The sequence below is a fragment of the Zingiber officinale genome, chromosome 3B (assembly GCF_018446385.1).
Source record: "Zingiber officinale cultivar Zhangliang chromosome 3B, Zo_v1.1, whole genome shotgun sequence".
NCBI lineage: Eukaryota > Viridiplantae > Streptophyta > Magnoliopsida > Zingiberales > Zingiberaceae > Zingiber > Zingiber officinale.
The window spans coordinates 38766794-38777077 of NC_055991.1; the positions used below are offsets into that span (position 1 = coordinate 38766794).

Here is a 10284-nt window from a genome sequence, read left to right on the forward strand (position 1 = left end):
CTCAAGGACATTATTATACTTAGTTTATTTGGCACCAATACAAGTAAGTATAATAACCAAAATCAAAATGCCTTTATTTATATAGAATATGATACAATAAGTCCGAAATACAATCATTAAATGATTGGGTCTAGAGCTCTAGCTAACAGCCGAGACAAGAGATCGACACGCAATCTGGGACATGAAATCGGCACGCAGATCGGGACACGAAATCAACACGCAGGCCGGGACACGAGATCGGGATAGGACATCGACGCGCAGGCCGAAATAGGATCTTGGCACGCAGGCCGAGAAATAACAACAAGAAGAATGCTAGACATACAGAGTACATCGTCTGAAATACAACCGCGGCTCGAAGGCCGGAACACAAAACATTGGCGGGATCATCGCATAAGTTGGAACACAATGCATAAACCAGATTGCGCGAAGGCTGGAATAATGACGGCATGTATCGGAGTACGACCATATCAGAGTCAACAAGGCTTGCTGCCATAGTTGCCGCTGGGTGGCAGCCACCACCGGGAGATGCACATGGTGGAGACGGCTGCCACGTCAACACTGTGCCAACAATGGTCCGGCTGCAACGGGAATGGCTAACCCGATAACTCACTGTCGCGATGACGGCTAGAAAGGGAGAAAGAGGGAGGCTCAATGGCTGGAAAATGAGCGTGAGAGAGGGGTGGCACGTGTAGGTCGGGAGCAGAGGAGGTGTCAGCACTGGGGAGGGGATACGATGGAAACTCTCCAAGGCAGCCTCTGTGCCTGAGCCGTGACAACCTCGGGCGCGACATGGAGAGGGGGAGAGGCAACCTCGGTAGCCAGCGTGGAGAAGAAGGAAGCGGAAGGAGGCGATGCTGTGGTCGACATCACGAGGAGAAGAAAGAAGAAGGGGTCGGTCTCTCCGGCGGTGGCATCACGAGGGGAAAAAGAAGAAGAGAGGAGCAGAACGACAGCCGGTGCCGGCGAGGAGTTGAGCCCGGGGAAGACAAGTTGGCAGTGTCGCAAGGAGGTGAAGGAGAGGAGGAGGGTTGGCAGCCGACGTCGGCTCCGGCGAGGAGAGTGGGGAAGAGAACGCTGGCCAAGTTTTCTGACGGCGGCGGAAAAGGTTCCACGAAGCCCCCCCCCCCCCAATTTTCACAAGCTACAGTGTCCCTTCTTAAAACCCTACCCTATGCTCTTACTAAATTGCCCCTCCCTTTTCCACTAATTACTTCCCTACCCTAAACTATATCCACATCAGTATAGTTGAGTCAAAATCGGAGAAGGTATAGCGCGCCGCGTCGGTGAGCTTAGCGAACGAAGCGAGGGCCTGTGTTCGCACAGAAGAGGTGGACTCAAAGGAGAAGACGAGTTCGACCTCCGGCCAAACTTCACCAATGGCGTCGTTCATGTCCAGGAGCCAGAAGAACTTCTCAGGCGACTATTTTGATTTGGCCGCCCACTCCGGAAATGCAAAGAACTGAAGGGCGGCATCGCCGACGACGCTGGAGAAGACGGCCTCTCGGGCAATGTTTGAGTTGGAGAAGACGTGGTCGATGAGAACACGCTCGCGATGAAACAGAGTACGCACCGCGACACGGCAAGCGCCGAGCCATGATCGAATTTTTAGTTCGAGCACAACCCAGTCCATCTTCTTGATTTGGGGCGAGCTGAGAGACCTGTCGAAACCGTGCCGATAAAGCTCCTCGTCCACGACAGACTTGCGGAGGGTCCGGTAGATTCTCACGCACTCGAAGCCATACCCTGCAAATACCATGGTATCTGCGATGGCCCGGAGGTCGGTCATGACGATCGCGATGGCGTATCGGCCGCGCAGGTCGTGGATCAACTCCTCGATCCGCGCGGTCGCGATCGGATCGAGCGCGCTGCACGGTTCGTCCATCAGGATCACCTCCGGGTCGACCGCGATGGCGCGGGCGATGCACAGCCGCTGTTCCTGGTCCAGGAGGTCGTTGTTTGCGGCGAGCATCTGGTAGAATTCTTTCTCGAGCTGGCGCATCACGGCTTGAATCAGGGTCTGCGCACGGACGAGGCAGGGGTGGGAGAGGCGGGACGGCTCCGCGGCTGCCGCGACGAAATCAAGCATGCCTCGCTGCCAAAAGACGCATGTAGCCTCCTCTTTGATTTTTTTTTATATTTTTTTTATTTCATTTAATTCTCATTTAGTTTTAATTTTTTAATTAATTTTATTTAAAAATAACTCTCATACAATTATATTTTTAATTTTATTTAGTTTTATTTTTTAATTAATTTAATTTATTATTTTTTATCAATACTTTATTTTTCAATTTTATATAAATTTTATTTAGTTTTTATTTTTTAATTAATTTAATTTATTATTTTTTCATAATACTTATATTTTTTTCAATTAATTTTTTTAAATTTTATTTTTTTATTAATTTTTTTAATCAATTTCTTTATCAATTTTTTATCAGTTTTATTTTTTTCAATAATTTTTTTTATATGTTTATAATCTTTTATTTATTTTTAGTTTATATTTAAAACTAAAAAAAATACTACCAATTAATAATGAACACATTCATAACTTAGGAACAAACATATTTTTTCCAAATGAAGAGTACATGTAATAATACAAAAAAAACATAAAAACATATAAAAATAGAAATCTTAATCAATATTGCCTCCAAATTCTGTTCCCGATGCATTTGGTGGTGGTGCACCTATTACTTCGTACCAAAAATGAGCGCGTGTCCTGTAACGAGTGACCCATCCTTTAGCTTCATACGATGAATGTTGCCACCACCAAGTTGGAATGGGTGGTACAGGATAATGAGGATATAAGAAAACTTGTACGAAGTGATTGCCAATATGAGTAATAGCTATTTCTCGACGCTCTTGGTTTGGAACTAGAGGAGTTCTTAATGGCAAGTGAGTACCCAATATTCTCACCAAATGTATGAAGTACAAGATTGTACCTTGATGCGATGACAATTCCCAAAGGCATAGCGTCCATCCAATATATTTCTGGTGCCTACTGCTCGAAATAATTCAATGAGAATAATAGATTGGTTACCAAATTTGGATCTAGATAAAGTTGATCATATAGATCCTTATTTTGTTGAATTTCTTCTATAAGCTCAAATCGTACTTGAACCCAACCTTCTTCACCATACCCAATTAGTGCAGCTATTGCCCTGAATCCACAATAACCATCAGGTTGAACATCAACAGTGTGAGAAATATAACGCTGCAGAGGCACAGGTAATTTCTTAATATAAGTATCACGGATGGGTGGAACTGGAGAGTGATCATGGGTCGTTTGAGTATTGCGAACCTTCGACCCTCTTCCACGTCTTCCTCTCCCTTGATACCATGTGTACAAAAATTTTGTACAAAGGTCTGAACCTTTTCCTAGCTACCATGTGTTCTTTTAAATTAAATTTTGGATCGCCTGCAGAACTTAACACGTTTGATCCAAAACTTAATCTATTTATTCTTTTAGGTTTTGACTTGGATCTCCTGCGGAACTTAACACGTTCGACCCAAATCACCTTAAGTTATTAATTCCATTAAATATTAATTTCCATAATTGGTTCCCAGTACTGACGTGGCGAGGCACATGGCCTTCTTGGATATGGGAGCAACCACCACCGACTAGACAAAACCTTTTATGGAAAGCTAATATTTAATTTCCTAAAATAACTTTAGGTCAACTGAAAAGAACAATCAAATCACAAGGAAAAATAAAACAAAAGAACACATCATCGAAAAACATATTCGAAATACTAGAATCGTAAGCCTCTTGTATTTGGTATTATTTCCATAAATAACTAGCATGATGCGGAAAGGAAAAATTATTAGTTATACCTTCTAGAAAAACCTCTTGATCTTCTACCGTATTCCTCTTCTAACCTCGGACGTTGTGTGGGCAACGTTCTTCTGAGATGAGAAACCACCAATCACCTTCTTCTTCCTTGCAAGTTTCGGCCATCAAAACATCTTCTAGGATGAAGAGGTTCGGCCACCACCACCATGCTCCAAGGGATGCTAGAAACGAGGCTTGTTTTCTCTCCTTCTTCTCCTTCCTTGATCCGGCTACTAACAAAAGCTCCACCAAGAGATAAGTTTCGGCCAACAAGAGGAGAGGAGAGAAATAGGGCCGGCCACACCACCAAGGAAAAGAGGGAGAAAAATATAATAGAGTTGTTAGCCTTGAAGCCTCCTCTACCCCCTCTTTTATAATCCTTGATCCTGGCAAATAAGGAAAATTTAATAAAAATTTCCTTAATTCTTTTTCCATTGAAAAGGAAAAAATTTTTAATTAAAATAATTTTCTTTCTCAATTTTATTTGGCCGGCCACATAAAAGCTACAAACAATGAGAGTTTTAATTAATTAAAACTTCCTAATTTGTCTCCAGAAATTTATAAAATTTCTTCAATAATTTAATCCCTTCATGATTGGTTTATAAAAAGGAAATTTAATAAATTAAAATCTTTCTTTTAAACATGTGGATAAAAAGAAAGTTATCTCTAAAAATTAAAATCTCTTTTAATCTACAAATAAGGAAAGATATCAAATCTTTTCTCAATCTTTTGTAGAAACTAATAAAAGAGAATTATTAATTTTTAAACTTTCTTTTAAATCATGAACATGGTTAAAAAGGAAAGTTTTCTTAAAATTTAAAATCCTCCTTTAATCAACAAATAAGGAAAGATTTCAAATTTTAAACTCTCTTTTAAACATGTAGATGATTTACAAATAAAGAAAGTTTTTACCAAAAATTAAAACCATCCTTTTAAACTACAAATAAGGAAAGAGATTAATCTCTTCTCATAATCTTTTGTAGAAAACTATAAAAGGAAATTTTTAATTTTTAAACTCTCTTTTAAAATCATGATATCCACATAAGAAATAATTTTAATAAAAAACCTTTTTAATATTCTAGTGGCCGGCCACCTAAGCTTGGGACCCAAGCTTTGGCCGGCCACCTACATGGCTCATCCACTTGGTCTTGGCCGACCCTAGCTTGGGTTCCAAGCTAGCTTGGCCGGCCCCATTGGATGGGTAAGAAGGTGGGTATGCGGTGGGTATAAATCTCTATATACTAGAGGCTACGATAGAGACCGAGAGGAGGAATTGGTTTTGGTCTTCCGATGAAATTAAGCATCCCGTGTTCGCCCCGAACACACAACTTAATTTCATCAATAATAATTCATTCCACTAAAGAACTATTATTGAACTACCGCATCAATCCCAAATTACATTTTGGGCTCCTTCTTATTATGAGTGTGTTAGTCTCCCTGTGTTTAAGATAACAAATGTCCACTAATTAAGTAAGTTACTAACAACTCGCTTAATTAATATCTAGCTCCAAGAGTAGTACCACTCAACTTCATCGTCATGTTGGACTAAGTCCACCTGCAGGGTTTAACATGACAATCCTTATGAGCTCCTCTTGGGGACATTATCAACCTAGATCACTAGGACACAGTTTCCTTCTATAATCAACAACACACACTATAAGTGATATCATTTTCCAACTTATCGGGCTTATTGATTTATTGAACTAAATCTCACCCATTGATAAATTAAAGAAATAAATATCAAATATATGTGCTTGTTATTATATTAGGATTAAGAGCACACACTTCCATAATAACTGAGGTCTTTGTTCCTTTATAAAGTCAGTATAAAAGGAACGACCTCAAATGGCCCTACTCAATACACTCTAAGTGTACTAGTGTAATTATATAGTTAAGATAAACTAATACCTAATTACACTATGACCTTCCAATGGTTTGTTCCTTTCCATCTTGGTCGTGAGCTACTGTTTATAATTTATAAAGAATCGATAATATGATCTTCTGTATGTGACACCACACACCATGTTATCTACAATATAAATTAATTGAGCAACTACATTTATCATAAATGTAGACATTTGACCAATGTGATTCTTATTTCTAGATAAATATTTATACCAAAAGCTAGGCTTTTAGTATACACTCTAACATATTCATTGGCGGAACTACTGACAGAACTTCAGGCAGCAGAAGGTTTGTTTCGTCACAATTCTCATATTCACTATGCTGAAAATGGTTCTACTTCTAAATCGAAAGGAAAGAAGAAGAAGAAACAAGTTGGTCCACCAAAGAAAGTGAATAAATCTCAGAGTACAGGATCTAAAGCTGGAATAAAGAAGCCGAAGGACAAGTGCTTCATCTGTAAGCAGTCAGGGCATTGGAAGGCGGACTGTCCTCGTAGGAATCAAAACAACAAAGGTATATCTCATGCTCTAGTTGTTGAAACATGTTTAGCGGTGTTATCTACCAGCACCTGGTGTGTAGATACGGGAGACGCTGATCATGTCTGCAATTCCTTGCAGGGGTTCCAGGAAACCCGATGACTATCTGAAGGAGAAATTACCGTCTACATGGGCAATGCTACTAAGGTGGCGGCTGTTGCAGTGGGAGACGTCTACTTATCTTTTAATAGAAATAGAAATTTGGTTTTAAGAAATTGTCTTTATGTACCCAGTTTTAGAAAGAATTTAATTTCAGTTTCTAAACTATTTTTGGATGGATATTCAATTTTCTTTAGTAACGATGTAGTTATTAAGAGAAATAAAGTGATTATCTGTTCTGGTGCATTAGTTGGCAATTTGTATACTTTAAATCTAATTTCTCCCACAAAGCAAAACATGGAAATTTATAACTCATCTTCTAACTCTAATAAGAGAAAAGAACCTTCGGAAATGAACCAAGCATATCTTTGGCATCTCAGGCTTGGTCATATTAACTTAAGTAGGATTCAGAGGCTTATAACCGATGGACTTTTGAGTTCATTAGAGTTGGAAAATTTTCCAACTTGTGAATCTTGCTTGGAAGGTAAAATGACCAAAAGGCCTTTCAAGGCCAAGGGGTATAGAGCCAAAGAAGTGTTAGAATTGGTTCATTCTGATTTGTGTGGTCCTATGTCTGCCCATGCAAGAGGTGGTTTTGAATATTTTGTCTCTTTCATAGATGATTATTCAAGATACGGATACATTTACCTAATGCACCGCAAGTCCGAGTGCTTTGATAAGTTCAAAGAATACAAGGCTGATGTAGAGAAACGACTAGGTAAAATTATCAAGACACTACAGTCTGATCGTGGTGGCGAATACCTCTTAGGAGAGTTTAGGAATTACTTATCAGAGGCCGGGATTCAATCCCAACTGTCTGCACCTGGTACACCCCAACAGAATGGTGTGGCAGAACGAAGGAATAGGACTCTTATGGAGATGGTTAGATCGATGATGAGTTACTCAGAATTACCAAATTCGTTTTGGGGATACGCTCTGGAAACAGCAGTGTACATTCTGAACTTAGTACCTTCTAAATCAGTTTCTTCTACTCCCATAGAATTGTGGAATGGGCGAAAGCCCAGTCTAAAACATATTCGGATTTGGGGTAGTCCAGCACATGTACTGAAACCAGATGCTGATAAGTTAGAATCTCATACAGAAGTTCGCGTGTTTGTGGGGTATCCCAAAGGAACGAAAGGTGGTTTATTTTATAGTCCTAAAGACCAGAAGGTCATTGTTAGCACCAATGCCCAGTTTTTAGAAGAAGACTATATAATGGATCACAAGCCCAGTAGCAAAGTTGTTTTAGAAGAACTTAGAGAGGATACGTCTACTTCAGTACCAACAGTACAAGATGAAGTACCACAAGAGACTGCAACACGTGTCACACATCCACAGACAGTGCCTCGTCGTAGTGGGAGGGTTGTAAGGCAGCTTGAAAGATTCATGTTTTTGGGAGAGTCTTCGGACTTAATCCCGGGTAAACATGAACCTGATCCCCGAACATATGACGAAGCACTCCAAGATATAGATGCAGCATCTTGGCAAAAGGCAATGAATTCTGAAATAGAGTCTATGTACTTGAATAAGGTCTGGGAGCTTGTAGAACCACCTGATGGTGTAAAAGCCGTTGGATGCAAGTGGATCTACAAAAGGAAAAGAGGGACAGACGGGAAGGTAGAAACCTTCAAAGCTAGGCTTGTTGCGAAAGGGTACACTCAGAAAGAGGGAATCGACTATGAGGAAACCTTTTCACCGGTAGCCATGCTTAAGTCTATCCGGATACTCTTATCCATTGCTGCTCATATGGATTCACTACAACAAAATCTCTCATAGACATCGGTTTTCCACCGGTGTCTATTTGATTTTCGACCGATGTCTATGAAGCCGATGTTAAAAGTCTGCCATTTTAGACATCGGGTTAAAACCGGTGTAGTATCACTTAACGACACCGGTCTTCGAATCGGTTATTAACCGGTGTAGTATCACTTAACGACACCGTTTCATCAACGGTGTAAAACCGATGTAATATTACTTTATAACACCGGTTTTACATCGGTGGAAAACCGATGTAATATGTATATATTTTAACAGCACAGATTTGATTTTAAAACCGACAATAACAAAAAAAAATACACAAATATTCACAAATTGTACAAATATTCTTCATTCAATAATATCCATAAAATACACAAATATTCACAAATTATATAAATAATCTTCTTACAACAATATCCATAAAATACCCAAACATTCTTTTTACATCAAAAGCGATACATGTGACAACACAAGGGACACCATTGACGCAATACCTGAAGAACAAGTGATACACTGCATGCAAAATAGCCGAATAGCATAAGAGCAGAGCCTTTAAGCCAGGCATCGCCTTTCTCAGGACTTTCGAAATGAAGTTGGATCATAGGTGAAGTAACAAAGGCCCCCAACAAAATGACCTTTCCAAAATGTGAAGATCAGGGAACCAGTGATGCAGAAGATGGCCCCTGCAAGCTTGGCCCTCCCTCTTACAGTCTTCAAGTTGAGCTTTTCCATCCTGAGCAAAAAAAGACCAAATATAGAATGATATTTGAATGAACTAAATTCACTGTAAAATTACTTGGAATTAATATCTGAATCAACCTCAGTACAATTGCCAATAAGAAAGTAAAAGCAGGAATGACATTGCCCAAGGCACTGGCAACAGTTGGAGAAATGAGATGGAGTCCAACGTAGTATACATTTTGCTGAATTGTTATACCCAACATAGCAAGAATGAATATTTTTAGCATGACACCAAATGAGAAGTTGGGTCTTCGATTCCTACAACCATGAGATGAGTTTAAAAACATTCAATTTGTAGTCATATATCTTATTCTCAACAATTCTAATGAGACATGCTCCTTGAACCTTTCGAGCACATAAGCAAGAGGAGCCAAGATGAGCATGGCAATAAGGTGCCTGTACACTACGAAGACAAGTGCACTTAGTCCTTGTCCTAATGCAAGCTTGCCGAGGATGCTGGACCCAGCATACGCGAACTGGGACACAATCATATAGAAGTATGGAGCACATGCTTTCACAGAGGCCATGATCTCCTCACCAAATTGTTTGTGACAATTTTTATTGTCCTTGGTTCTTTATAAAGGAAGAAAATCATATTGATTCTGTCAAACAAACAAGTCTAAGATAGACAAATGCTTTGAAAGCTAGGAATAGAAAAAAGATGAGAGAAAAGTAGGCAAACAAGTGCCAACAAGCTACATCAGACTCCTCTAACTGTTGTATCATTTTCTCCAGCAAACAGACAAATAAATCATCTTGTCGACAAGATGAAGACGACTAGGGAGAAAAGCAGGCAAACAAGTGCACTTTATTCTCGTCGACTAGGGTTTCTGGAATTGAACAAGAAGAAGAAATCAGGCATACCTTTGCTATCAATCTCGTCGACATGGCTCTCCTGACCTTTGATTTTGATGCTGAACCATTTTTTGATGAAGGCCTTAGACCATGATGAGATTATACTATGTATAGCCAGCCGTGGTTATATTTCTTCAAATTTATTAACATATAAAGCAATGGTATTCAAATTGTTCACACATGATATCTTCTATCCAGCCCTGCTAGACACGCAAGTCATATATAAAAAATTCAAAGAAGATAAAAATTCAATCTAGTTATATCTTCTATCTAGCTTCACTTTTAAGAATTTAGTAGCTGATAGTTTCTCATATAAAAAAATGGAGGATGAGCATATCAGCTCCCACATTCATGAACCTCGTTCAACCATGAAGCAGCATGATGTTTCCTTTTCGAGTCATATCCATGCAGTAAGTATGCATGTCGTTTCTGAAAAAGAGAATTTAACACTTCCTGTAACAAACATAGGGAAGCAATTAGATGCTACGCAAGTATCATCAGTGAACTCTATGAATGCTGGTCACAATTCTGACCTAAATGAAGATGACCACTACTGTCGTG

General features: G+C 39.6%; 2 protein-coding genes across 2 annotated transcripts; both read right to left on the reverse strand.

Moving 5' to 3' along the window:
- Positions 1–1420: 1420 nt before the first annotated feature.
- LOC122054820 (exocyst complex component EXO70H1-like) lies at positions 1421–2086 on the reverse strand. Its single transcript, XM_042616249.1, has one exon. It carries the CDS (start codon positions 2084–2086, stop codon positions 1421–1423), a length of 666 nt encoding a protein of 221 aa, XP_042472183.1.
- A 6477-nt stretch (positions 2087–8563) lies between these two features.
- Positions 8564–9118, reverse strand: LOC121968221 (WAT1-related protein At2g40900-like). The gene is made up of 2 exons (XM_042518684.1): positions 8947–9118; positions 8564–8860 (listed from the first exon to the last, which is right to left on the reverse strand). Exons 1-2 carry the CDS (start codon positions 9093–9095, stop codon positions 8701–8703), a joined length of 309 nt encoding a protein of 102 aa, XP_042374618.1. The 5' UTR covers positions 9096–9118; the 3' UTR covers positions 8564–8700.
- Between the last annotated feature and the right edge of the window lie 1166 nt (positions 9119–10284).

Excerpts from the sequence above, each read along its gene's own strand:
- LOC122054820 (XM_042616249.1), bottom strand. The coding sequence starts at position 2,086 with ATGCTTGATTTCGTCGCGGCAGCCGCGGAGCCGTCCCGCCTCTCCCAC.
- LOC121968221 (XM_042518684.1), bottom strand. The coding sequence starts at position 9,095 with ATGCTAAAAATATTCATTCTTGCTATGTTGGGTATAACAATTCAGCAA. Across the intron at positions 8,861-8,946 it reads TTATTGGCAATTGTACTGAG|GATGGAAAAGCTCAACTTGA; the intron begins GTTGATTCAGAT and ends TTTTTTGCTCAG.